This window comes from Ovis canadensis, chromosome 3 (assembly GCF_042477335.2).
Source record: "Ovis canadensis isolate MfBH-ARS-UI-01 breed Bighorn chromosome 3, ARS-UI_OviCan_v2, whole genome shotgun sequence".
Classification (NCBI taxonomy): domain Eukaryota; kingdom Metazoa; phylum Chordata; class Mammalia; order Artiodactyla; family Bovidae; genus Ovis; species Ovis canadensis.
In genome coordinates, this window is record NC_091247.1 from 273430 (window position 1) to 301422 (window position 27993).

The window sequence follows — 27993 nt, forward strand, 5'->3', positions numbered from 1 at the left end:
GGGCAAAGGTGTGGGTCAGAGCTTGCTCGGCTGCACACGAAAGAGCCATGCGCCTGGCGACAGAGGTTAGGCGTGTCAGCCCCTCAGGAGTGTCTGACCCCTTGCAGCCCCGGGCACTGCAGCCAGCCAGGCTCCTCTGCCCCTGGGATTCTCCAGGTGAGAACATGGGAGTGGGCTGCCAATCCCTTCTGCAGGGGCTCTTCCTGACCTAGGGATCAAACTCAGGTCTCCTACACCGGCAAGCAGATTCTTTACCCCCTGAACCACCTGGGAAGATTATTCTTCCATATTCATGTCTAAGGTCTTTCACACCACATACCATATAAATCCCACCTGGATTCAAGAGTTAAACTTGCATTAAAATACTGAACAAGTACTGGAGAATATTTGATCATTTTTTTGGCCACACCATAAAGCATGATGGATCTTCCGACGGGTGGTCAAGCCTACACCCTGCAGTGGATACACAGGCTCTTAGCCACTGGCCTGCTAGAGAAGTGAGACTATTTCTGCAATTTGGAGATGAGAGTCTTTCTAAATATGGTACAAAATCGGAAATCCCAAGAGCTATTACCATATAAAAACGAAGGTGCACCATGAGTAAAAGGGGACAATATATAAAGTGAAGTGAAAGTCGCTCAGTCGTGTCTGACTCTTTGCGACCCCACGGGATACACAGTCCATGGAATTCTCCAGTCCAGAATCCTGGAGTGGGCAGTCTTTCCCTTCTCCAGGGGATCTTCCCAACCTAGGAATCGAACCAGGGATTCCTGCACTGCAGGCGGATTCTCTAGCAGCTGAGCCACCAGGGAAGCCTTACAATACATAAAGAGACGACATGAATCAGCAAGAGAGACACAAACAACGCAGTCAGACTTCACAAGGCAACTCACACAGGAGGGAAGGCCCGCCTGTCATTAACGAGACGCTCGGTGTTAGCAGCAGCGCAGCAGCGGCACTCAGGTCCTTTTCTTCCGACAATCAGAGGGTGGTGCGGGTGGAGGGTAACCGCACAGGCTGAGGAAGCAAGACAAGGCTTGGAACCCTCCTTTCTGCACGTCTACATCAGTGGAAATGGGAGCAGCTGTCGGGAAGCGTAGGGGATGTTGCGGTCTAGACCTGGGCAGGGGCAGCCACAGGGCTGGGCAGGCCGGGCACAGGTACCCCCCAAGGCAGGCGGGGGACGGACAGGTCTGCCCTGAGGAGTGAGCAGCCAGGTGAGACCCTCACACTCTACCCATGTGCCCCCCACCCCGCAGGAGGCCTCTGGCCTGCCCCCATGCCCCGGGCAGCCCCTCACAAGAGCGTCTTGGCGGTGAGGGCACCGAGGGGCGGTGCAGACTCCGCAGGACCAAGGAGCACACACGGCTGCCCGGCACCCGCTGCCAAAACGGCCCGTGGGGACCCCCACACACAGGCCTCCCCTGCACCCCGAAGTTTGCAACTGGACTGCGTCTCAAGTCAACAAACAGCTGCCTGGGCCCTGCCCCTGCCCCGGCACAGAACCAGCGGACACTCTGGCCCCTGGGCTTGGAGCCTGATCCAAGGGGCACAGCGGGCTGCGATCTGAGCCTGAGGCCCAGCTGCAGGTGGGCCCTCCAGCCAGCACAGCCCTGCTGGGGTCCAGGCGCCCCCAGGAGAGAAAAGCAGCAAGTCCCCAGGGAGGAGAGTGCTTCTCATGCAGACCAGTCTCAGCTCAGTCCCCCCGGCTCCACACACAGGGCCTTGGTCCCCGTCCACAGGGAAAACACCCTGCTTGGACTGTCTGTGAAATGCAAGTTCTGGACAAATACCTGAAAGTGTCCATCTGAATGATTTCTGTGTATAAAAGGCAGAGCATCCAGGCTGTCTCCTGAGTTTGAAGACGAGGTTTGGGACCAGAGGTTCTGTAGAAGCCAGCCTGCCCAGTAGGAGGGGGACAACCCCAGCTCTGCCATCTCCAGCCTCCCCGCGCCCGTCCCCTGCCTCCCCGCGTCTAACTCCAGCATCACCGCGTCCGGAGACCCACTTCCAGCCTCTGGAGCACTGGACACACACAGACGCCCCCACGCACACGCACAGATACACACAGCCCGCTGAGGGCTGCCTGGGGAGGGGCGGCCGCATCCTGCTCCAGGGACGGGGGCTGCAGGCCCACCTCCTCGGACGTGGCACAGGGCTGGGCCTGCTCGCTGGTCCCCAGGGCTGCGTGGGAACCACAAGCACCATGTGACGCCCGCAGGAAGCGTGGGTGTCTCGCAGGAACCAGCTGAAACATGATACCATGATAAAGCCTCATTTAAAGTACTTCTTTTTTTTTTTTTTTTATTGATTTCATTGAAAACAGAACAAGAAATGGTCTGAGCCAAAAGACTGCTCTTGGAACTGTCAAAAACATTTCAACAGAAAAAATAAACATGGCTGCATTATGAATGTTTTAGAAGAGTTGCACAGAAAACCCACTGTTACTGCACTAATTACAGTATTTAAAAAAGTATATGCCGAAAAAAAGGATATGACCTGGCAGGCCATCACACAAAAGGTGACGGCAATTTTATTCACACTACAAGACTAACGTTTTAAAAAAAGTTTCCTGCATTTCACCCTAAAATCGCTTTGTTCTCTTTACACAGTTGACAGTTCATTTTCACATGGTGAGTAGGAACCACACCAGAATCAGCACCGTGGTCTGTGTTTTTGTGTTTATTTTTCGTTTGTCCTAACGTCCAATAATGGTAGAAAATAAATCAGTTTACTCATCATCATAGCATGTGGCTTAGAATCAAGAGGAGGTGCGGTGCCCCGGGGCCACGGCCATCTTGCACCCCGAGCCGCATCCTCGGAAAGAAACGCGTGAGAGGTCTGGTGTATAGGGCTAGATATAGGATTTCTTTAAAAAGCAAACCCACGTTTTCTCCAAAGTCAGCAGCGGCTCGGCCCTGACCTCGCAGGGGCGGTGGGCACGGGGTCTGTGCTACCCAGAGCCAGCACCAGCCACGCGGGCCACGGTGGGCCACACGGAGAGTCCGGGCGGACAGGGCACGGCCCCAGCCCGGCAGTGAGCCGGGAGCGACGGCGCGCAAGGGGAGACGAGAAACGTGGAGCAGAAAGACCTCCGTCGGGAACTCACGGCGAGGCCGGCGAGGAGCCCAGGCGTCCCCGCCCCCCGCGGCCCCGGGCAGGCCAGCCGGTCTCCCGCACGCCTCTGCGTCCTCCCCAAACCACAGCGAACGGCGTCCACTCGGGCGCCGGGCGGCGCTCTCATAGCGGGTCGGCGGGCGAGGAGCTGGTGTCGGGCAGCCCGTCCTCCTGGGCGCCGGCCTGCCGCTGGGCCAGCGCGGCCCCGGAGTGGCGGCACTTGGGGGAGCCGCAGAGGCAGCTGAAGAGCTTGCCCTTGATGTCCCAGAAGCGCTGCCCGTAGTCGAAGCTGCGGAGACAGAGAGAGCCGGGGTCTGGGCCTGCGCCCCTGGGCCCGGCCCCCGCCCGCCCCCGCCCGGCACCTACCCCAGCTGCTCCCCGGCCTCGATCAGGCGGGTGCTGAAGAAGGCGATCCGCGGGAAGCGCAGGTCCTGGTGGGACAGGAACACGCGCACGGGTACCAGATTGGGCTCGCAGTGGTGGTTGATGAAGCGGCTGACGTTGCCGTAGAAACGTGCGTCGATGCAGTACAGCTCTCCGTCCTGGGGGAGAGATGCGCTGAGCATGGGGCAGGCGCGGGCACCGCTCCCCCAGCCCCCCAGCCCCAGGGCTCCCACTCGGTGAAAACGAGCGCAGACCCAGGATTCACGTGGACGGCGCCCCAGGCACCCAGAGAGAGGCCGGGGTCCAGGGGAACCATGAGGCAGCACAGCCCCTCAGGGACCTGGTGACGGAGGGGGAGGAGCACCACCCGAGAGGCGGGCCGAGGTGCACCGGGCAGAGGGACAGACAGACAGGGAGACAGAGGGAGAGAGACAGGGACAGAGAGGAGGCTGACGGGAAGGGGGACGGGGGGACGGGGGGAGAGATGGGGGGACAGAGGGGAAGGGGACGGGAAGGGGGACAGGAGGAGAGATGGGGGGACAGAGGGAGAGAAACGGGGGGACAGAGTGGGAGAGGGCGCGGGGACGGGGGAGAGAGGGGAGGGGGATGGGAGGACAGAGGGGAGGGGGATGGAGGGAGAGAGATGAGGGGACAGAGGGGAGGGGGACGGGAAGGGGACGGGGGGAGGGGGGAGAGACGGGGGACAGAGGGAGGGGGACGGGAGAACAGAGGGGAGGGGGACGGGAGAACAGAGGGGAGGGGGATGGGGGAGAGAGATGGGGGGACAAAGGGGAGGGGGACGGGGGGAGGGGGGAGAGACGGGGGACAGAGGGAGGGGGACGGGAGAACAGAGGGGAGGGGGACGGGAGAACAGAGGGGAGGGGGATGGGGGAGAGAGATGGGGGGACAGAGGGGAGGGGGACGGGGGAGGGGGACGGGAGGAGAGACGGGGGGGGGGGTACAGAGGGAGAGAAACGGGGGGACAGAGTGGGAGAGGGCGGGGGGACGGGGGTAGAGGGATGGGGGGACAGGGCGGGTCCCTCCAGAGGGGACTTAGCCAACAGGAGCCTTCAGGGCAGTGGTGACCCTGTGGGCACAGACAGTGCCCAGGACCCAGGCCTGACCTGACCCTGAGAAGTGTCTGGCCTCACCACTGAGCCCTGAGAAAGCCGCGTTTCCCCTGGAAAGACCCAGGACACAAGAGCGACGCTGCACCGGGAAGGGCCACACGGCAAGGGCCCCCGGCCCGAGCCCCCGGAGAGGGGCAGGGGGCCCTGAGCACCGCTGTGTCTGCGCGCCCGGACCTCCCACGGCGGGTGCAGGGCCACAACTGGGCCCATTCTGCCCCCTCTCCTATGGCTTTGCCCACAGAGGCGACAGACAGGAATCCTTGCGGGAAGGGCGCTTCCTGAGTTAAAGCAGAGGCTCAGGGGCCACAGAAGGGGTCCTCACCCCAGGTGCGGGCGGAAGGGGCACAGGGCTGGCCCTGAAGCAGTGAGGGCCCCGCAGACGCAGCCACCACACCAGGACACAAGGCAGCCAGGCCCGCCTGAGCCTGCAGGGCCTGGGCGGCCCCCAGGGATGCAGGACTCCTTGGGGACGAGCGGGGGTTCCTCTGCCCACTGGTCCCCAGTTCCAGCCCCGACACCCCCCACGCTTCCCACAAGGTGCGTCCTGGGCGCTTGGCCGCCCATCCTGCAGGCCAGACTGCACATTGGGTCCTGTAAATTCCCTTCACAAGAACCACCGCGGCCCTCCCACAACAAACATAGCTCAGGTCTTTAAAGTACGGCTTTTCAGATGAACGTATTGCTCTTTCAAAGCGTCTCTGATCAAAACCACCCACACCTGGTCCTGCAGCACAAACGTGGTAGGGAGGGAGCCTGTGCCCACTTGAAACCCCTGCATCACAGCTCTGAGGTGCTGCGTGTGGGCACCCAGGGAGCCAGGTTATGTGGGCAGAGGACAGGTGGGTGGGCGCTTGGAAGGTTCCAGAACAGCAAGGAGACGGGCAGGTCCACAGCAGGATACCTGTGTTGTGACCCAGGAAACACCCAGATAGCAAGGCCAGAAAGTGCCCTGCCGCTTCGGACAACGGGGGAGTGGGGTGGCGATGAGCGTGCAGCGGGCGCAGGCATTCTGCACACCAGCGCTCCGGGATGCAGGCGCCCAGCGGGGCGGGCACGCTGAACGCCAGCGCGCGGGGGCGCAGGCCTGAGCTGGGGCAGCGGGGGCTGTAGGCGCACCCGTGCCCTGCCACACGCCCAGAATGAATGTGTCCTGGGGCCAGACACCCAGGCCCACGCGGGCTCGGCAGGGCGAAGAAGAGACCTCTGGCCGCGAGCGTGGAGGCCTGCAGGGCAGCCGCTCCCTCTGAGGGGCGCTCCGCCAGGGGCCACTGGGGACCCAGAACGGCCCTCCTCCCATCTCCCGACAGTGACCGCACACCCGCCCGTCAAGTGCTGTGAGAATCAGATCAGCAGCCTAGCCTGCAGAGGGAGAGGCAGAGACCGAGGCAACGAGGCAACAGCGGACAGAGAACCCCAGGGGGTCGAGCTTCGAGGCGAGGTCGCCCGGGGCGGTCCTGGCTGTGCTGCGGGCCGGGCGGCAGGGCTGGGCTCACCACAGGGGCGGCTGAGCCCGACTCAGAGGGGGCAGCTGCAGCTCGGTCCCCGCAATGCGACCACGCGCTCCCAGAGGAGGGAGCCTACGCCCTGATGCCCTTCAGGCAGGTTTGGAACCCAAACAAAAACTAATCAGGAACAGGAGGCAACAGGCAAGCAGGATGAAGACCAGCAGGAACCTCAGACGGCAGACACACCGCAGGAACCCTGGACACAGACAGATCACAGGAACCTCGGACGCCAGACACACCGCAGGGACCCCAGACGCCAGACAGACGGCAGGGACCCCAGACGCCAGGAACACCGCAGGGACCCCAGACGCCAGACACACCGCAGGGACCCCGGACACCAGACACACCGCAGGGACCCCAGACGCCAGACACATCGCAAGGACCCCAGACACAGACTGCAGGGACCCCAGACGCCAGACACACCGCAGGGATCCCAGATGCCAGACAGACGGCAGGAACCCCAGACGCCAGACAGACGGCAGGGACCCCAGACGCCAGGAACACCGCAGGGACCCCAGACGCCAGACACACCGCAGGGACCCCGGACACCAGACACACCGCAGGGACCCCAGACGCCAGACACATCGCAAGGACCCCAGACACAGACTGCAGGGACCCCAGACGCCAGACACACCGCAGGAACCCCAGACGCCAGACAGACGGCAGGGACCCCAGACGCCAGACAGACGGCAGGGACCTCAGACGCCAGAGACCCCAGACGCCAGACACACCGCAGGGACCCCAGACGCCAGACAGACGGCAGGGACCCCGGACGCCAGACAGACGGCAGGGACCCCGGACGCCAGACAGACCGCAGGGACCCCGGACGCCAGACAGACGGCAGGGACCCCGGACGCCAGACACACCGCAGGGACCCCAGACGCCAGACAGACGGCAGGGACCCCGGACGCCAGACAGACGGCAGGGACCCCGGACGCCAGACAGACCGCAGGGACCCCGGACGCCAGACAGACGGCAGGGACCCCGGACGCCAGACAGACGGCAGGGACCCCGGACGCCAGACAGACGGCAGGGACCCCGGACGCCAGACACAGACAGACAGGGACCCCAGACGCCAGACACACCGCAGGGACCCCAGACACAGACAGACAGGGACCCCAGACGCCAGACACACCGCAGGGACCCCAGACGCCAGACACACCGCAGGGACCCCAGACAGACCGCAAGGACCCCAGACACAGACCACAGGGACCCCAGACACAGACCGCAGGGACCCCAGACAGACAGACCGCAAGCAGGTGGGGGCGGTGCCCAGAAGTCGTGCTGGGGCACGCGTGAGCCACTGCAGGCGACCAGCACAGCTAGGACGCGCCGCATAAGCATGTAAGAGTACAACCGGGGTATGGTGGCCCACAAAGTGGAATTACCCTCTGTATTACTCCAGCAAGTACGGGAGAGACTGCAGGAGCAGAGGATTTCAGCAGATGCAAAAAAGCATGGAATACAGCCTCCAGCCAATCACGTGACTCCTGCTGAACTTGCCCCAGAGCCCTGAGCACCCATAGCCCATGGGAGCCTGGGGTCTGGAAGCGTCCTTCATCCACGGCGGGAACAGTGGCCCAGCCAGGAGGGGACCGTCTGCTGGTGAGGGGACCGTCTGCTGGTGAGGGGACCGTGTCCACTTAGCAGGGTGCTCGGAAGACACGGCCACACCGGGAGGGCATGGGAGCAAGCGCCTGGCTTCACCCCGACCCACAGAGGGGAGCTTGGAGGCTCAGGCTGCCGAGAAAGACCTAGCACTTGAGGGACCCCGCTGGCAGCACGTGTGAGCTCCAGCAAGTTCCCAGGTCAGCCCTGACGAACCCAGGAGCAACTCAGGAGCCAGGGTAAGGCGGAGGGCAGATGCGCCAGAGCACAACCCCCTGGAAACCAGGGCCCAGAGCTGGAGTCCAGCGACCCCACCAGCCCGAGAGGGAGCTGGGGCACAGAGGACCGCCCCCCGAGTCACGCGTGTGACCCCTGGTGCACACGGAGGCTCGTCCCGCGCACAGGGCCTCGACCCTTGCTGAGAGGCGGGCTCGGGCTGCAGAGCTGCATCCCAGCCCCACGCTCAGGAGGCTGGAGAACAGGCACGGGCCCGCCCGGTGACCCCACTGCACACGCCTCAGCCCAGCTGCCTGTGGGCACCCCCACACCACGGTCCCACGCCCTACCCCTAGGGCTGCATTACCTTGTTGTCAAGATCAAAGAGGTAAGAGTCTTCTTCCCGCACGTCCGCTTCCGAGTCAGAGATAAGCTCCCCAACGTACCTGTGGGTCAGGGCGGGGTGGTGAGAACACGGCACCCGGGAACCTGAAGGAGCCCCACGCAAGGGCGACCTGCCGTGGCTCAGCAAGGACTGAGCCTGGGCCCCCGGGTACGACACAGAAAGCCTCTGACCAGGGGTCCACAGTGATCATCCCGGGGGGTCACGAGGCCCTGACAGGCCTTCTGAAACGAGCCCCACGCTGGGGAGGAAGTGCAGGCCTAAGAGCAGCCGGGGCAGGGGCTGCCCCCACACGCGCCACACAGCCGGCCTGGGCTCTCCCGGGGCCCCTCCCCAATGCTGCCCACCCCCAGAGACTGCAGGGGCAGGCCCGGGAGATGCCCCCCACCCACCCCGTGACCGCAGGGGCAGGGCCGGGAGAGCGGCACTCACTTACTCGCAAACAAAGGTGCCCAGCGGGATGTCCTGCAGGGACCGGACGCCCCAGCCCATGTTCTGTGTCCGATAGAGCTGCAGCCTCGCCCTGGAAAACACGGGTACATCCCAGCTCACTCCACTACGAGTGACACGCACGGCTCGGGAGCCAAGGACAGAGAACACCACCTTCGTGTCTGGAGACGTGTCAGCGCCGGTTGAGGGAGCAACACAGGCTCTGAGTGACCCCAGGCCCCGCTGCCATGCCCTTCATGCCCCTAGGACGCAGGGGACCTCGGCCCCGCCCGCCCGCCCTGTGACCCCAGCGCCCAGCACGGGACCAGGCTGGCCGAGCCTCAGCTGTGACAAGGACCAGGCGGGTGAGCAGCCTGCTGGCCCCGACTGGAACGCAGCTGGGTGCTGGGCGTGGGCGGCGTGCCAACGGCGAGGCTGAGCTGACCTCTGGGGGCGGGGGCCGCTCCCGGCCCCGAGAGTCTGGGCATCCACCCGCCATCTCTGTTCCAGGGCCCTCAAGGGAGACGGGCAAGTCCGTCCTCTCCCCAAGCACCTCCAGCCACACACAAGGACACAGGGGCGTGGGCTGCTCACACGGCGCGGCAGGTCACCTACTGTTAACAGGCCCCAAAATACTGAGGCCGCGCACGCTCAGCTCTACTCACACAGAACGCAAATCTGTCCCTATGACCTCAGACTGTTCAACTCTCTAGCATTTCACAGAAAAAGCTCCATGACCACAGCCCCAAGGTCTGGCTCTGGATGGTCAGCAAACACACGTCTAAGTGACAAGTGTTACACCGGACACCACCTCCACGACACCCAGGGTGCGGTGCAAGGGAACCCCAGCGTGCACACAGGCTCCAACTCGTGAGCCTGGACCAGGCGGCTCACAGCAGGCCTGGCTCTCGCCTTCCGGCCGTGCGACTGGAACCCACATCTGAGCAGGTGGGCAACACAGCTTCTGCTCTTTACATCAACGTGTAAGACAGGCCGAGGCTCCGAGGAACACATGTTCTCCCGTCTGTGGACACACGGGACACCCCTGAGCTGCCTGCGGGCCCAGCCCTGCGCCCTTGGCCGGGGGGCTCACCTGAGGCCGTTCTGCACCACGCGGTTGCGGCACGTCCTCCAGCAGGAGCAGGCGTGGTTGCACTCGAACAGCAGCGGCGGCTCTGCCATGTTGAACTCGGGTAGCAGCCGGCCATCCTGGGCAGACACAGAAGCACTCGCCACCCACAGCAAGGCCTCCGCGGACGAACACGCCCCCGGAACGCTGGCTTCCGCCCGGGAGGACAGGAAAGGCCAGGGGAAGCCTCTGGCCAGGAGTCCATGTGGCTGGTTGCTGGTCCCTGCCTGGCCCCCCGCCCACCTTCCCGGCACCCTCTCAGCCTCCCGAGGCCCCCGAAGCCTGCCCTGGGGCCTCCCGCCTGGATCGCCTGCCCATACCTCCTGCCCCTCTGCAAACCCCCGTTCTGGAGGGAGCCAGCACGCCATGAGCCGCCGGGCTACACCAGGCAGAGTCTGGGGCCCTGGCAACTTCAGAGACCGTTCTGACTGGTCTTCCCTAATGACGACCCTGTGCCAGCAGCCTCCACGTGGGGCCTGTGTGCCCTCCCCCGCCCAGGACACCCCGCTCCTGCCCCCAATAAACGAAAGTTGGGGGGGTTCCTGCCTCAGCAGCGCCCTCCTAGCCGCGCAGCTGCCTCTAGTCAGGCTGGGGACGCCGCCCTGGCCCCAGCCCCACCCTACCAGGACACGGGCCCTGCCCCGCCCCCAGCCTGGCCCCCAGCCCCCAGCCCCCAGCCCGTGGGCTCACCTTGCCGTACCAGCAGCGCATGCTGAGCTGGCCACACATGCAGTTGCTGGACGAGCAGTCGTCGACGCACACGCAGTACTGTGGGGAGGGCAAGTCAGACGGCAGCCCGCCCCGCAGCCCCGCCCCTCGGACCCTCCGCAGAACGCCGGGGCCTGGAGCCTCCCCCAAGGAAGGAGGAGGAGAGGACACCAGGGCCCCCGCATGGGGCCTGCAGGAGAAGGGGGGGCCGGGGGCCTGGGCACGCGACCCCAGGAGCTCGGAGAAGCAGGACAGACGCTGGGGGGAGTGGCCAGAGCCGAGCCAGCAGAGCCAAGGCCTCCTGCCACCAGCAACCCCTCCCGCCACCCAGCAACCGCCCGGACCAGGGCCCCTGGCCGACCTGCAGGTGGGTGATGTTCCTGTCGATGTTCATGGGGGACGTCACGCAGTTCTGAGACACGTACTTGTAGTTGCTGGGGCACGGCTCGCCGTCCACGCCATTGACACAGGGGATGGGGATCCGCTCATAGCCCCGAGCGATGTCCCTGCCGCAGGGGGCGCGTCAGCTCCGGGCAAGCCCGGCTCCCTCCCGTACCTGCGCCTCCCGGGAGGGCGGTCCCAGCCACTCCTCACTCACCTGCTCACCGTCTTCTCCACCGGGGTGGGCCTGTCAGGGGCCGCGTCCCGCAGTGCCTGGCTCACCTGCAGGGCGCTCCACACCTGGGAGTTGAGGCTGGCGCACTGCAGGGGTGTCTCCCCCTCCTTGTTCTTCAGGGTGACGTCCGAGTCCCGGGACAGGAAGAGGCTGCACAGAGAGCAAGTGCGCAGGACACTCAGCCCTTCCGTCCAAGACTCAAGGACGAGACGCACGCAGCGCGCCCACCCGTGAAAACACAACCCGCCGTCCAGTCCGAGACGGCACAGCCCGCAGACCGACGCCTCCAGCCACCACGCAGACGCAGCCGCCTCCCCACGGTAACTAGGGACGCATTCGACTTTGCTCAGCTCTTCCGTTAAAGGGCCCTCGGGATGAAAGGACAGCTACGCCTCTTGGCCACAAGCTCAGTCAGCAGGTGGCAGGCGATGCCGTGGCCTGACTCAGGGAGGGGCCGACAGGGCGCCAGAGCTCGGCGCCCCCAGGCACCGCATCCCCCAGGCACCGCATCCGAGAGGGCTCAGGCTCTGCGGCAGGGGCACCCCTCATCCCAGAACCCCCGTGCTGGAAGGACGGGGCCGCACGGCACTGAGCTTCCGCCTGGAGCGGAACAAAGGCTCTGGCAAGTGGGGCTCCCGGTGGCCCGTCTGCCCTCACAAGGGTGCCACTCCTGTGGGCCTGAGCAGGGAGCCGCCAGGACAGCAGATTTTCACAGCAATCCTCCCGAGCTACACTGACCGCAGGCCTGACGGGAGAGGCCCGTCCGCTGCAGCAAGTCCCCAGCGCCCCAGAGCCACTCACACGACACAGGCGTAGCGGTCCTCCCGGGCCGCGATGTGCAGGGGCGAGTCCCCGTGGATGTTCACCGCGTGAAGGTCGCACCTGGCGGCCAGCAGGATCTCGGCGATGTCCACACAGCCCGAGAAAGCCGCCCAGTGCAGGCAGATGTTCTCCTCCTGGGCGGGGGACACGGGGTGAGCCCCAGGGCCCTTAGGCCAGCGACAGAGGCTTCCTGCCGTTCCGTCTCGTTTTTATTAAAATGTACGTCATTATAGTGCAGAGTAGGTTAAAAACAGAAAACATCCTCCTGAATTGGGCGAACAGGACACACCATTAGGGCCAATTTACTTGCTTTTTAAAATTAGATTCCTTTTGAAACAGTTACGACTGCAGGATAGAGTGCTGCTTGTATAAGATTTGAAAAAGGCAAATCTGATTAATTAAAACTTTATTTCACAAAAAACTAAAACCTTTAAATGACGCAAGGGAGAATTTGGAAGTGCCTGTGCCGTATGTGAAATACACGAATTGTCACACATAGACTATTCACGCGATAGAACCTACCACGTTGTCTGTTAGAAGACTATAATTTTTTTAAAAAAACACAAATATGAAAAGGAAAATAAAAAACACTATCAGGTAACAACGGGAAGCAAACCTAAAAGTCAAGACAACGTCTAAACGAGAACCTCAGAGGATCCAAACTCCCGCTCGCGGGCCCCGTGCACAGAGAGCCCGCCCAGAGCGGCCGCGGCCCCAGCTCCGCCCCGGCCCCAGCTCCGCCCCGGCCCCAGCTCCGCCCCGGCCCCAGCTCCGCCCCCAGCCCCGCCCCCGGCCCCCGGCCCCGCCCCCCGCTCCGCCCCGGCCCCAGCTCCGCCCCCAGCCCCCCCCCCGGCTCCGCCCCGCCCCGCGCTCCGCCCCCGCCCCGCCCCCGGCCCCGCCCCAGCCCCCCCCCGCCCCGGCCCCAGTCCCCCGCCCCGCCCCGCCCCTGCCTCCCTTGCAGACACGCCCAGCGATGCTCCCGCTGCCCTTTCCGGCCTCTCTGCTGTGCAGGCAGAGGGCGCAGTATGTCCCGGAGGCCAGGCCCTGCTCCACCCAGCGCCCCATCCCCACACCTCGTGCGTCCCAGGCCTCCAGCTCAGCCGCCTCAAGGAAGCCGGCAGTGGAGCGGAAGCTGACGGGCCAGGGCCTGCCCCCCTTGCTGAGTCCACAAAGCGAAGGGCCGACCCGCTGTCAGTCCCGGGTTCCTCTCCCCGCTTCGCTCTCAGAAGCCCCTGCGCACACTACGGGCTCCTCAGTGAATCAGAGCCCCCCCAGGGGCCTATTCCCACTCCTGCGTGAGAACTGAGCCTGTCCCAGCGGGGGAGGTACCTGAGCCCCGCTACCTCACAACAGGCCCACACATCTGGCGTGTGTCCAGTGAAGGAGGGGCAAGAGGGGCCACAACGGGTTTACCCCAACCCACACCTCGGTGGAAACACAGGCAGGAACAGTTTTCAGGAGCTGGACATCAGGCGGTGAAGGGCTGCACCCAGAGCGGGCAGCGAGGTGGCCGTCTCAGCTCCAGATCAGGCGGCCCCAGGCTAAGGCGGCCGCGGGGGTGAGGGGAGAGAGGGGCCCGCGAGCGCGGACACGGAGCAGCCGCCATGGAGGAGAGGCCTGCGAGCGCGGACACAGAGCCCACAACCAGAGAAGCGACGTCCAGAGTGAAAAACCACCTCAGCAAACGAGGAGGGCTTCGGTGAGCGGCGGAACAATTCTCGAACACAGGGAACCAGAGCCCCCCCAAGCGGGGTGGGGCAGAGGCAGCTCTGGAAGAAGTGAGCCGGAAGCTTCCGGGTGGGTAACGCCCCCTGCAACAGGCCCGGGGGCGCCATGAACCCTGAAGGCACACCTCCATGCACACACCACCAGGCACCTTGTAGTAAAACCACCAAACCCCAGTAACAGAGACAACCTTGAAAACCCGAGCGTACAGAGGCGCGTGACACACGGAGAAGCCAGGAACGGCCGCCAGCAAGGCCTCCCCACTGGAGGCAGGCGGAGCCAGGACTCAGGGAGGCGCTGAGACCAACCGCCATCCACAACTCTTCACCCAGAACACCCTTCAAAAGTGAGGGAAGGACTCTGCAGGCAGCAGGGAGCTGAGACCACCACCAGCCCCCCAGCACGGCGGCAGATGCTGGCGGACCTCAGACATGCAGAAGGAAATGGCAGTGGACACACGGGCCTGAGGGAGAGGGGACTCGGGAGCCGGACACCAGGCTCATCCTCACAGCCTTTCCCAGAGGCCACTGCTGCTTAAACAAACAGCATATTCTGCTGTTTATTTAGTAAAATACACGAGAGGACCAGCACGAAGCTGGGGAGGGAGAAACGGAAGCGGCCACTGGGAGGTTCTCCTCACAGGCCCTGAAGCGGCGTTCGTCAGGAGGGCGCGGCCCAGCGCACGGACAGGGCCCAGGCCCGGAGGGCGCAGCATGGCCACGGGGCAGAGCCCATGGAGGGGGGAGGCCCACACACACCAAGGAGAGCGAGCCCAACCCCACCCCCTACTGTGCCCGAGCGGCAACACCGAACCCTCGGGACACAACCGGAGACGCGGAGTGGCCGGGTGGGGCAGGGATCTCACACGTGACGAAGAACCCACCCGCCAACGCAGGTTCCATCCCTGGCAAGGGAAGATCCCCGGAGAAGGAAATGGCACCCCACTCCAGGACACTTGCCTGGAGAATCCCATGGACGGAGGGACCTGGTGGGCTGCAGTCCAGGGGGTCGCAAAGAGTCGGACACGACTGAGCGACTTCCCTTTCACTTTTCACTTTCATGCATTGGAGAAGGCAACGGCAACCCACTCCAATGTTCCCGCCTGGAGAATCCCAGGGACGGCGGAGCCTGGTGGGCTGCCGTCTATGGGGCCACACAGAGTCGGACACGACTGAAGCGACTTGGCAGCAGCAGCCACACAGAGAAAGTAACTGATGGACTGAACTGAGAGTGACAAAGCGTGCTGCCTGACACAGGACTTCTCCCTAGAATATACAGAAGCTCTCCACACCTGAGAGCAAGGTTACCAGTCCAGTAAAAAATGACCAAAAGACCTGAAAAGAAGAGCAAGACCCAGCATGGTGCGGAGCGCGCGGAGCAGGCAGACCCGCCCACCGGGAAACACTCCCCCTGCAGGGCTGGCAGCATCCAGGAGAGGCCACAGCCCCGCCAGGAGCCCGGCCACGGCCCACACAGGACGGACGAGCAGGCGGCTCCATGCAGCCAGAGGCAGCCAGGCCGGCACCCGGGCGGCACTGCAAGGAGCAAGGCTAAGAGGCCTGCTCGGCGACAGAAGGGAGAAGCCTGCCTGTGTCCGGTGTGGGGGCTGGTTATGTCTGGTTAAGCAGGACTAGTTATGTCTGTTCAAGACGGCTGGTTCTCAGGTAGCTGGTTATGTCTGGTTAAGAAGGACTAGCTATGTCTGTTCAAGACGGTTGGTTCTCAGGCATCTGGTATGTCTGGTTAAGAAGGACTAGCTATGTCTGTTGTAGACAGCTGGTTCTCAGGCATCTGGTATGTCTGGTTAAGAAGGACTAGTTATGTCTGTTCTAGACAGCTGGTTCTCAGGCATCTGGTATGTCTGGTTAAGAAGGACTAGCTATGTCTGTTCTAGACAGCTGGTTCTCAGGCATCTGGTATGTCTGGTTAAGAAGGACTAGTTATGTCTGTTCTAGACGGCTGGTTCTCGGGTATCCGGTATGTCTGGTTAAGAAGCACTGGCTCTGTCCGCGTAAGGCATGTTGGGTATCTCCAGTTAAAGGCGCATCTCGGGCCCTGGGGCCCAGCCCTGTGGAGCTGGCAGACGTCCCCAGCCGGCAGCGCCCTTGGGCGGGGGGGTCACTGCTCCCAGGCCTGGTGAGGGGGGGTCTTCCTGCAAAGCAGCCACCGCTCCCATCCTGCCTTCTCATGGCCCACTCGGGGCTCCGAGCAGAGGGGTGGGTGTGCTTTCCTGCGTTACTCTATCGTCAACGCCGTGAGCTTGTGGCCAGCTTCCTACTCACAGCTCTGGTGACTCTGCAAAGGTGGACACAGCTCCACGCGCACAGCCCGTCTGGGTCCCGGGAAGCCTGACCCTCGCCTGGGAGGCAGCACAGCCCCCCAGCTCCTGCTCCTGGGACCCCCGAAGCCTTCCCGAGATGAGAACCCCCTTCAACTTCATCAGAAGTGCCCGGTGCTGCTCGCAAGCACACAGCCCCAGCAACACACAGCCCAAGGCTGCTCCCAGAGCGCCTGGCACCTCAGCACCTCGGCCCAGGGGTGGCGTGCCTCGGCCCGCCGTCCCCACCACAGACACAGAGTCAGTTTCTCTGCACCTCTGGAAACATGGCTCCACCCGGGGCGAGCCTCAGGGCCACTCGGGTCACACCCAACTCCGGGCTGACACAGGAGGCCACACCAGGTCAGTGCACGCTGGCAACTGGATGGGAAGAGGTCAGGGCGGGCGCTAGGACGTGGCCTCCACGACCAAAGTGCCTGCAGCCACCCTACGTCCACCCCTCCTCCAAGGCGACTCACGTTGTCCCGGATGTTGATGTCGGACCCCTTGGAGAGCAACAGCTTCACGAGGTCCACATGCTTGTACTCAGTGGCCCAGATCATGGGCGTCCAGCCGCCGTCATCCTAGTTTCAAAGAAGGAGAAAAACCTATCACAGCCCCTGGGTCTGTGAGGAGACACAGAGCCAACACTCAGGACCTGAGAAGTGACCCCAGGGAGGAGGCAGGAGTGGGGGCCCCGACCCGAGGCCCCGTCCTGCTAAAGGAAACCGAGGTTCACAGCGCTGCCCGGGGACCCTGGTGAGCGCAGGCAGGCCACACACCTGCCCACCCGGTGGCCCCAGGACAGACCACGCATGAGGCAACAACTGCAGACACCAGATCAGACTGGGAGGCCGTGAGAAAGGCAGGGGGCAGAGGCCCACCCAGCTGACCCCGCCCACGGGCGAGGCTACGGTCCTGCCCAGCCAGCTGCCCCTCTACCCTGCCCCCACCCCACTCAGTGGTCCTGGGGGTTCATTTAAACCAGGAGCCACTCTGAGCCAACAAGAACCACGTGGCCAACTCCTCCTCGGGCGGCCAGAGGTTCACTCCCTGCCAACACAACTTGCTGCCTGCTCCAGTCACCGCGTCTTCCCGTGGACACACTTGGCCTCCACGACGGAAGTGAGACAGTGCCCACAGGCCTGCTGCGGGACTGGGGATATGGCACGGCAGCACAGCCCAGCCTGCCCAGGTGAGAGATGGACCTGAGCCAGGGGAAGGAGCCCGCAGGGTCACAAACCTCACTGCAGGGAGCCGCCGCGCCCACGTGCAGGGTCCCGGGGGCGGGAACGGGTCCCTGAGAGTTGAGAGGACCCTTCCTTGCACCCTCACCTTCTCCCCCAGCCCCTCACAGGTCAGGAGATGTACACGGGACCTGCTCTGTGCTGGGCACTGCAGGACACCCCAGGGTCCTGACAACAGCTGGACAGACAGGCAGACAACAACAGCTGGATAGACAGGCAGACGCAGACACACGGGAAGAGACAGAGCGTCCGACAACAGCCAGCACTGGGAGGGAAGGCGAGGAGCCACAGGGCAGCTCGGCCCACGGAGGCTGGGACCCTGCTCGAGCGGCAGTGCCTGGAGACGGGCCTCTAGGCGGCCAGCGAGCCAGCGAGCAGGCCAGGAGGTGGACAGGGCTGGGGAGAAGAGGCCAGGTCTCCAGGCCCTGCAGAGGTGGCCCCGGAGGAGAGATGGGGCCGGGACCACGGCGAGGACTCGTCTCGGGTCCTGGGGCCAGGCCCATGAGGCGGCATCGCAAGCGGACAGGGCGCGTACCTGACAGTTGACGTCCATCTGTCCGTTTGAGAGCAGGTACTGAACCACATCGTAGTGGCCTTTCTTGGCAGCCAGGTGCAAACAGGTCGAGCCCTCTGCGTCCTGTAACACGAGAGCCGTTGAGGTCCCAGGAGCCCCAGGGCGCTGAGCTCCCCCCGCCTGATGCCCCACGGCGACCGAGCCCAGAGCACGTCAGCCGGCGTGGCTGCTGGCTGGCCTTTGTCTCCACCTCCCAAGAACCTAAATCTACCTCAGCCACGGAACACCCAGCACCAGAGCCACCGCCCACCCCCCACCCCAGCCCACCCCCCGAGGTGAGGGCAGACCAGGGGGAGTGCCGGCCTGACCTACACTCGCAGGTGGGAGCCACCCGAGGCTTCCACTACATGTGCATGTCCAGAAACGACTTCGCATGCTAAGCTGTGACGTGCAGACAGACACCTTTCTGCCATCCACACTCAGTCCCACATGCTGAGGGCGCCGCCGGGCACACCTGCTCGCTCACACTCACGGACTGGGGCAGCCCAGCCGTGTCGCTGGTCAGGGAGGACTGGGCTGCTAGGCCTTCCTGTCGTGCAAGGCACACCAAGTGCTGCAGCGTGTTTCCTGGGAGCCCTGTGACCCTGACCCGGAGACCCCCGCCCCGCAGCAGTGGCGTGCACTCCTCCCCGGGGGCTCAGCTGTGGGCTCCACAGGACGCCACGGCTGGGCGTAGGGGGCTGCCTGGCCGCCCTCCCCCTGCAGGAGGCCCTCCACACTGTGCGGCCCCTCCCATCTCTGTGCATCTTCTGTTCAACTGAAATGTGGAAAAATCTTTTTCTCTTTTTGCTACAGACCATTTTTGAAAGTTATTGAATTCATTGCGACACTGTCTCTGCATTACCATCTCTTGATTCTGAGGGATGTGGGATCTCAGCTCCCTGACCAGGGGCTGGACCTGCGCCCCTGCACTGGAAGCTCGAATCGCAGCCACCGTGCCCCCAGGGAAGGCCTGGAAATCCTGAATTCTATCGCTCTCTGCAGCGTCCGCCTCTTTTGTATTTTTTTGTGTCCTGCTGAAGAAACCGTTCCCGATGCTGGAAGCAAAGGTAACCTTCCCTCTTGGCCTCTGAGTGCTCTGCGCCCTCGCCTGCTGCGCCGGACTCCTGTTCACCACACGCCTGACGTGCCCTCACCCTGCTCGCTCCCGCCTGGTGGGTGTGGGAGCGTCCTCTGCGTCAGCATGCCGTTAGCATGCCCTATCCACACGTTAGCATGTGCTCTGTTCATGTGTGCTGTGTTCACGTGTGCCATGTGTGTCAGTGCGCTCTCCATGTGTTCACGTGTGCTCTCCGTGTCAGTGCGCATGCTCCGTGTTAGTGTGTGGCCTACATGGTCACTGTGCTGTCAGGGTGTGCTCGCCACGTGTTCATGGACTCTCTATTACTGTGTGCTCTCTGGTGTGCTGTGTGTTCCCGTGTGCTCTGCGTGTGCTGTGTTCCCGTGTGCCGTGTTCCCGTGTGCTCTGTGGTGTGCTCTGCGTGTGTTCCCGTGTGCTCTGTGGTGTGCTCTGCGTGTGTTCCCGTGTGCTCTGTGGTGTGCTCTGCGTGTGTTTGTGTGTGCTCTGCATGTGTTCCCATATGCTCTGCGCGTGCTGTGTTCCCGTGTGCTCTGTGGTGTGCTCTGCATGTGTTCCCGTGTGCTCTGTGTGTTCCCGTGTGCTCTGCGTGTGCTGTGTTCACGTGTGCTCTGCGTGTGTGGCACTGTGTGCTCTCTGTGGAAGCGCGGCTGGCTCTCGTCCGTTCACCGGCTCAGCGTCTCCTCGGGCTGCAGGGCTTCATACTCCGATGCTGGACGGCACTCCGACGCGGTCAGGGTCAGACAACCGTCTTGCTGGGGTCCCACCTGGTTTCACTCTCTTTCCTGCTTTCCAATCACAAAAGCACTTTCCAAGACTCCACTTTACTTCCTCTGCTGCCTTTAAAAATTTCTTCCTTAAAGCTACGACTCTTTTAAGTTACTCCCCAGTATTCTGCAGGATCACGGCTTCCGACTGTCCACAGCTCAGAGCAGTGCTGAGCCCTCCCAGGACTGACCCCGAGGGCCATGCTCACGCCCCTCCACTGCCCCCAGCTCCCGCTGTCGTGTCGACGTGCCCGTCTGTGTAAACTCCACCTCGCAATATTCTTCTTCCTTTAAACAGCCTTCACCTTTTAACAAATTTTCTGATTCACCGTTTCTGGCATTTTCATTATTCCAAGGATGAGATTTTCCCCCCGGCTTTACTATAAATCTGCTATTAAGTTCTGTCAGTTTTTGTACACCTGGAAATGTTTTATTTCACAACTGCTTCTGAAGGACACTTTTACTGGCTGCAGCATTCTGGGCGGACATGTTTTTGGAGTTTTTTTCCCCTTTCAGCACGATAGGACATCACTCCACGGTCTCCGGGCCCCTGTGGCTCCAGACGGGAAGCTGGCAAGCACACGCAGCGCTCGCTTGCGCAGGCTGTGCTGGGCTGCTCTTCTCGGGCCGCATTTAGGCTTTCTGCCGTTTAACACGATGGGTTTTGGCGCAGCAGCCTGTGCTTTTGTCCAGCCTGGGGTTTGGTGAGATTCTTGAACCTGGAGGGTATTTTTCATCCAATTTGGAAGATTTAGGGCCACTTTTCCTTCAGTATGTTTCTTCCAGTGGGTCTCCGTCCTCTCTGGGACTCTAACCACACCGGCGGCTCAGGCTGTTTCTCAGGCAGAGTGTCTTCTGTGACTGGTCTTGGGACCAAGGGCCCTTCTTTCCATGGCACCCAGAGTCCAGCGGGGCTCACTGGTGAACTGCCCACTCCAGACCTGCGCCAACCACTCGCTCTGCGGGTACAGCCACTCCTACGAAGCCCTCAACTCTGACCTGCCTCTGCAGCAGTGCTTTGCTTGGGCACTGGCTCCAGTGGCCGGGCCAGGAAATTGCCCCCCCAGCCAAGCACGAGGCAGAACTCACGCGCCCGCCCTGATGGGGACTAACACTCACCTGCAGGTGTTCACAGAGCAGCTACAGGGCGCCAGACCTCAACCCACCAAAGCACAGGACCAGATGCTGCCTTGAAGCCACACCCACGACCCACGCAGCCGTGCTGCTGCTGTTCAGCTGTGGGGTCGTCTCCGACTCGGTGGCCCCATAAACCACAGCACACCAGGCCTCCCCGTCCTCCACTATCTCCCGGAGCTTGCTCAAACTCATCTCCATCGCTTCAGTGATGCCATCCAACCATCTCGTCCTCTGTCGTCCCCTTCTCCCCTCGCCGTCAATCTTTTCTAGCATCAGGGTCTTTTCCAACAAGTCAGCTCTTCACATCAAGTGGCCAAAGTATTGGGGCTTCAGCTTCAACACCAGTCCTCCCAATGAATATTCAGAGCTGATTTCCTTTAGGATTGACTGGTGTGATCTCCTTGCTGTCCAAGGACTCCCAAGAGTCTTCTCCACCACCACAGTTTGAATCCTTCAGCACTCAGCCTTCTTTATGGTCCAACTCTCACATCCGTACATGACCACTGGAAAAACCCTAACTCTGACTGGTCAGACTTTCGCTGGCAAAGGGCTGCCTCCGCTTCTCAACGGTCTGCCACAGCGTTCCTTCCAAGGCCCAAGTGTCGTTCAGGCTCATGACTGCAACCACCCTCCGTGATTTCGGAGTCCAGGAAGATAAGGCCTGCCACGGCCCCCACTGTTTCCCCTTCTGTTTGCCATGAAGTGATACGACCGGACGCCACGGTCTTAGTTTTCTCAGTGTTGGGTTTCAGCCACCGCGTTCACTCTCCTCCTTCACCTTCATCAAAAGGCTCTTTAGTTCCTCTTCACTTTCAGCCCTTACCGTGGTATCATCTGCATCTCTCGAGTTATTGACATTTTTCCCAGTAATCTTGATTCCAGCTTGTGATTCCTCCAGCTCAGCATTTCACATGGTGCACTCTGCATATGTAAACAACTATATACAAAAAACTGTTTACTTTGACAGAAGCAAATTAAAATAGTAAAAAAAAAACCATTTTTGCAGTCGAATCGTGAGTATTTTTTTAACTGTAATGGTTGGTGTTGGTAAGAGTGCAGGGAAATGAGGTCTCACAAACTTCCAGATGCATTTAAGAAAGAGGGACCAAAAGCCTTAAAAAATCATTATGTATCTTGATCCCCAAAATCCTTGTCCAGAAAAATCTGTCTTAAAACAAACATGTGAAAAGACCTAGCTGTGAAATGCCTGCTGAGGCGCTGTAGTGATAAAACCGGATCATCCACATACTCCACTAGTGAGTCTGGCAAAAATGATACGAACTATATCATGAAATGTAACACAGCCCCTTGGAATAATGTTATAGAATAGCGTTTAATGACAGAAAAACAGAATTTGACGGAAAAGGAGCTGATCGGTGAGTATGAACTGCAGGGTGACACTTTCGGTGGAAGAATGTGTATTAATGTGAAAAGCCCTAAGATTCAACACTTTCATCGCTACTGTGTGTGTGTGTGTATCTGACCTAAAACTTGCCGTTCTAACCATGTCAGCCACTCCACGGCCTCGCTAATTGCTCTACGAGCCACACAACCACCACCACTCTGTTCCCGGGGCCTCGCAGCAGCCCAGGCAGGAGCTCGGGTGGCACCACTCAGCCCGTCCCTGCCCTCAGCCCGGGCCCGCATCTCCACATCTGCTGGTCAGCTTCCTCGCGGGAGCGGGGCCGTGCGGCGCCCGTCCTTGCGCGTCAGCTCCTCCTCGGCGTCGCGCCCTCAAGCACACCCGTGCTGCAGCCTGCGCGGGACTCCCCTTCCCTTCTGAAGACTGAGCAGCGCTCCGCCTCAGGGACGGGCCACGCCCCCGGCTTACCCGCCCACGCCGCTGGGCCCTGCGCTGCACCCACCTTCTGGAAACCGTGAACGCCGCGCAGAAGCAGGCGTGCACACACCTGCCTGTGTCCTCGCTCCCTGTCTCCTTGAAGACACACCCTGGACTGGAATCACCAGGTCATGCAGTTGACACCAAATCTGTGACTTTTCTGAGGAACCGCCAGACTGCTTTCCACGGTTTCTGCACCGCTTCACATTCCCACCAACAATGCGTGAGAATCCCAGCCTGTCCACAGCTTTGCTGGCACCTGTCTTCTGACATTTAGACAACAGTTGTCCTGTGGGGTCTCGCTGCAGCTTTGAATGCCTTTCCCTAATGACTAATGATGTTGAGCATCTTTTTATGTGCCAACTGGCCGTTCAAATGTAAGCATCTTCTCTGCAGAAATGTCTGCTCAAACTCTGCCCACTTCTGAGCTGGGCTGCAGTCTAGCAGCAGGACATGTCTCTATGGCCTGGAGAGCGAGGCCCAGCAGACACGGGACTGGCGAATGCTTCCCTCCTCCGGGGGTGGTCTCTCCATTCTCCTCTGAGGGCCACAGGCCTAATTCTGTGGCGTCTAAGCTGCCCACGCTCCTCTCGTGGTCTGTGCTCCAGAGTCATGTCCAAGAAGGCACTCAAGCCCAGAGCCACATGGGTCTCCCTGTTTTCTGCCAAGTGCTTCACAGTTCTCGCTCTTGAACGGCGGTCTCTGACCCCCCTGGGTTAGCTTATGAAGGCACAGGAAGGGGCCCAGCCTCACTCGCCTGTGTGTGGCGTCCAGGTGCCCCAGCACGTGTGGTGAAGGACACCCTTTCCTGCCACCGGATGGTCCGGGCCGCAACAGGAATCACCCGGATCGCGCCTGCAGGGCGCACTGCAGGCGCCCTGTGCCGTCCCACACGCCCGTCTCTGCACGGCTCTCCATCCGCCGCTCCGTGCGTCCGCCTCGAGGCAGGCACCACACTCTGGACCACTGCAGCTCTCGCCCAAGTTCTGAAGTCAGCAAGTGTGAGGCCTCCAGCGCTGCTCTTTGGCAAGACTATTGTAACTGTTCAGGGCTTCCCTGTAGAGAACAGTGCTGGGACTCTGACAGGAACTGCACTGACCTGTAGGTGGTTCTGGGCAGTAAGACTTTCCAGCGACAGAGTCAGCACTCGGCGCCCACAGATGCAGAACCACAACACGGAGGGCTGAAGGCCACACAGTCTCATCAGGGGACTGGAGCGCTGGCGGGCTGCGATCTGCGGCGGCCCTGGGATCCACGCCCTGCAGGTAACAAGGGGTCAAAGCACCGCCTGCTCCTGCTCCATGAACACAGGGCAAGGGTGATGTCCATTCACCGGTGCCTTCTTGAGTCTCCTTCAGCGTTCTTCTGGTGTGTGAATCTTTTGCCTCCTTGATTAAGCTTATTCCAAAGTTTTTTCTTCTTCTTGATGCTACTGTGAATGGAACTGTGCTCTTAATTTGCTTTTTGGATTGTTCACAAGCATAGAAATGCAACTGACACTTATGTGCTAACTCAACATATAAACTCTCTCACACACACTGATCAGGACTGGCGCGTCTCCGTGTGGACTCTTCAAGACTTTCTGTGCGCTGTCTGTGCACAGAGACTATTTTCCTTCCCCTTTCCAACGCGGAGGCCTTCTTCTCTTTCCCCAGCTGTTGTCATTGTTCAGGTGCCAAGTCACGTCTGATTCTTTGTGACCCCATGGACTGCAGCACACCAGGCCCTGCCCCTCACCATCTCCCAGAGTCTGTCCAAGTTCATGTCCACTGAATCAGTGGTGCTATCCAACCATCTCATCTTGTCGTCCCCTTCTCATCCTGCCTCCGATCCTTCCCAGCATCAGGGTCTTTTCCAATGAGTTGGTTCTTTGCATCAGGTTGCCAATCATTAGAGTTTCAGCATCAGTCCTTCCAATGAATATTCAGAGTTGATATCCTTTAAGATTGACTGGTTTGATCTCCTTGTTGTCCAAGGACTCTCAAGAATCTTCTCCAGTATCACAATTCAAAAGCATCAATTCTTTGGCACTCAGCCCTCTTTATGGTCCAACTCTGACATCCATACATGACTACTGGAAAGACCATAGCCTTAACTATACGGGCCTTTGTCGGCAAAGTGATGTCTTTGCTTTTTAACACACTGTCTAGGTTTGTTATAGGCGATGGCACCCTACTCCAGTGCTCTCGCCTGGAAAATCCCATGGGCGGAGGAGCCTGGTGGGCTGCCGTCCACGGGGTCACTATGAATCGGACACGACTGAGCGACTTCACTTTCACTTTTCACTTCCATGCATTGGAGAAGGCAGTGGCAACCCACTCCAGTGTTCTTGCCTGGAGAACCCCAGGGACGGAGGAGCCTGGTGGGCTGCCGTCCATGGGGTCGCACAGAGTCGGACAGGACTGAAGCGACTTAGCAGCAGCAGCAGGCTACAGCTTTCCTTCCAAGAAGCAGTCACCTTCTTATTTCAAGGCTGCGAGCACCAGCCACAGTGGCTTGGGGCCCAGGAAGAGGGGACCTGCCGCTGCTTCCGCCTTTTCTCCTCCTGTCTGCCACGCAGTGACGGGACCGCATGGCGCGATCTCAGTGGTTTTAACACTGAGTTTTAAGCCAGCTTTCTCACTCTCCTTTCACCCTCATTAAAAGGCTGTTTAGCTCCTTTTCACTTTCTGCCTTTACAGCGGTATCGTCGGCATAACTTGAGGTTGTTGGTATTTGTCCTGGCAATCTCGACCCCAGCTTGTGCTTCACCCAACCTGGCACTCTGCACGGTGACAACTTTCCTGAGTAAGGGCTCCAAACAGCAGGCGGAAGAGGGGAGGTGCCCACCATGAAGGATGGCACCGGACCCTCCACACACAAACCCTCATGGGTGCTTGTCTGCGGCAGGCTCCGTGGAGCCCGCGCTCACGGTACTTCCCACGAGTAAACTGCCGCCGGGCAAGCTGCACTGCCTACTTCTAGACACCTGTGGGTGCCCAGTGGCCGCCAGTCCCTGAAGGCGCCCCAGGGAAGCGGCCCTGCTCCTCCTCACAAGGAGCGCTATGGGGAGCGGGGTGCGCGGCAAGTACCTTGGGATCCACGAGGGCCCCGGCCTTGATGAGGTACTTCACTGCGTCCAAGTGGTTGTTCTCGGCGGCCTCCATCAGCGGGGTCCTCTGGTCCTCGGAGCAGGTGTCGATGTTGGCGCCCGCCTGGTGGGAAGAGGGACAGACACTTCAGCCTGCAGCCACACCCCGGGAGGAAATGTCCCCAGGTGCACAGGGCTGATTCGGTCTCTCTGCCGTCTAAGCCTGAGGCTCCAAAGTGATTGTTCTATTTTCTGCCAAGAAGAGCATTTCACTTCTCATTTAACTTGGTAAAGATAGCAACATCACTGACAACCCCTTAGAAATAAGAAAGTGAGACCCCAGCGCAGACAAAGAGGCGAGGAGAGGGTCTCCGCAAGGCGGGGCCAGGAGGTGAGGGGACCAGCTTGCAGTGACCTCGGAGCTCTTTCTGGGCTGTTCTAATGCTCGCTAAAATAAACTGAACAAAAATTCATCTCCAGCATGTATTTTCTAGCAGTGGGTGTACTTAAAACTCATGAGCGAGCAGGAGTCCTTGGGTAAATTCTGCCTGAAACTGCGGACGCCTGAGGTGAGTTGTCCACTGAGAACAGACTATTTGGCAGCTGGGCCTTTTCTGTGTCGGGAGAAACTGGCCCGACACGCAAAGAGCAACACCTGCAAGGCTGTTCCTATTATCAGCAACTGAAACACAAGAGCAACAGTTTAGTGAGAAATCAACGAGCAGACAGAGAAGGGCGCACGGAAGCCAGGGGCTGAGCAGCAGGGGCTGGAAGGAGACCCACTGGCCTCCAGGCAGAGCCACAGGCGGGACGGGGCAGTGGGTGGTAAACGCGTGGTAAACGCGTGGTAAACGCGCGGGACACCGGTCCGAGCCCATCTGAGGGCGAGGCGGAGCCAGGACCCCATAGCAACCTGGAAGAGCACACAGGTGAGGGGCCGGCAGGGCGGAGGCTGCTCGGGGCCCAGAAGGCCGGCGTGAGGCCAGCCACTCTGCCCGGGTGCACAGGCAGGATGAGCCTCTGCCAGCAGAAGACCAGGCAGTGCCTGTGACTCGGGACACACACCTGGCAAGACTCCCCCAGACCCCCAGCCACCCTGAGCCCTCAGAGGGTAGGCAGCCCCAAAGGGAGGGCCCAGGTCTGAGGGCTGCACAGGCTGGTGGCCAAGAGCGGAGGCAGGGGCCGCGCTGCAGAGGGCCAGGGTCAGAGGAACATCTCCCCGCCCAGCACCGAGACCCCGGGCCTGCAAGGACTGGCGCTCCACGCGCTTGTCTGAAACCTGAGGCGGTCAGTGACCCACCCCGCCGGCAGCATGGAAGCCCCGCACAAGGATGTGTGGGCGGCCCAGGGCCACAGCAGGGAAGCCAGCCCGAAGGTGAGCGACTGTTCCAGGGAGAGGTGGGGCGCCCGGGAGACAATGCCAAGCTATCTGAGACACGGGAGGAGGGGGACGGAGGGTGAGCCCCCAGAGAACAGGGTGGCACGCGTCAAGGCAACAGCCGCTGCTCTCCCCTTCCCTGGGCCCCGAGGCTGCGAGGACAGGCACCTTTCTGACCGGAAGACTCCCGGCTCACAGCCGGCACCAGGTCAGGGCAGAGCAGGTGAGAGGACCTGATCAAACCTCCTAGAGGGACGGACGGACACAGAGCCAGGACAGACAGACGTGCAGGAAAGACGGACGACCAGCAAGAGAGGCCAGAGCAGGGGCCGGCGTGGGGACAGCGGGCGCGGCCAGAGGCTGGGACGGGCCCAGTGCACGGCAGCGCGTGGGAGGCGGCCCCTGCTTGGGCCTCTCTAGTTCCGTGGCCACAGTGCTGAAGCTGCCTAGGTGGGGCTGCTTCCACTGAGACCTCGGTGTGGAAACGAGTCAGACCAACAATGACCAAAAACACTCTTCACAGGCAACCCCCTACCCTGACCACAGCACGAGTAAGGGCGCTGCCTGGCTGCCTGGGGCCAGGAGAGGGCACAGGGCCGCGGCTGGGGCCTGCCGGGAGGAGGGCACAGGAAGCAGGCACGCAGGAGAGCGGGGCCTCCAAGAAGCAGCGCTGTGGGATCCAGGGCGAAGCACAGTGAGCCCGCCCACCACGCACGCTGGGGCTCTGGGGAAGGGCGGCTCGCCTTGGGAGTGCGCAGCCCTGGACACCGCTCAACTACGCGCTTGAGAACCT

General features: G+C 61.5%; 1 protein-coding gene across 9 annotated transcripts in view; it reads right to left on the reverse strand.

Moving 5' to 3' along the window:
* Positions 1–2667: 2667 nt before the first annotated feature.
* Positions 2668–27993, reverse strand: part of EHMT1 (euchromatic histone lysine methyltransferase 1) — a 108681-nt gene continuing 83355 nt past the window's right edge. For all 9 annotated transcript variants that reach the window (XM_069579583.1, XM_069579585.1, XM_069579586.1 and 6 more), the window contains 12 exons: positions 25824–25946; positions 17892–17993; positions 16589–16693; positions 12047–12201; positions 11228–11395; positions 10991–11135; positions 10612–10689; positions 9886–10001; positions 8800–8886; positions 8328–8406; positions 3484–3659; positions 2668–3406 (listed from right to left, as the gene is read on the reverse strand). In XM_069579583.1, coding sequence (XP_069435684.1) covers positions 3241–3406; positions 3484–3659; positions 8328–8406; positions 8800–8886; positions 9886–10001; positions 10612–10689; positions 10991–11135; positions 11228–11395; positions 12047–12201; positions 16589–16693; positions 17892–17993; positions 25824–25946 — 1500 coding nt within the window. In that variant the 3' untranslated portion in view covers positions 2668–3240. The remainder of the gene's footprint in view (positions 3407–3483; positions 3660–8327; positions 8407–8799; positions 8887–9885; positions 10002–10611; positions 10690–10990; positions 11136–11227; positions 11396–12046; positions 12202–16588; positions 16694–17891; positions 17994–25823; positions 25947–27993) is intronic.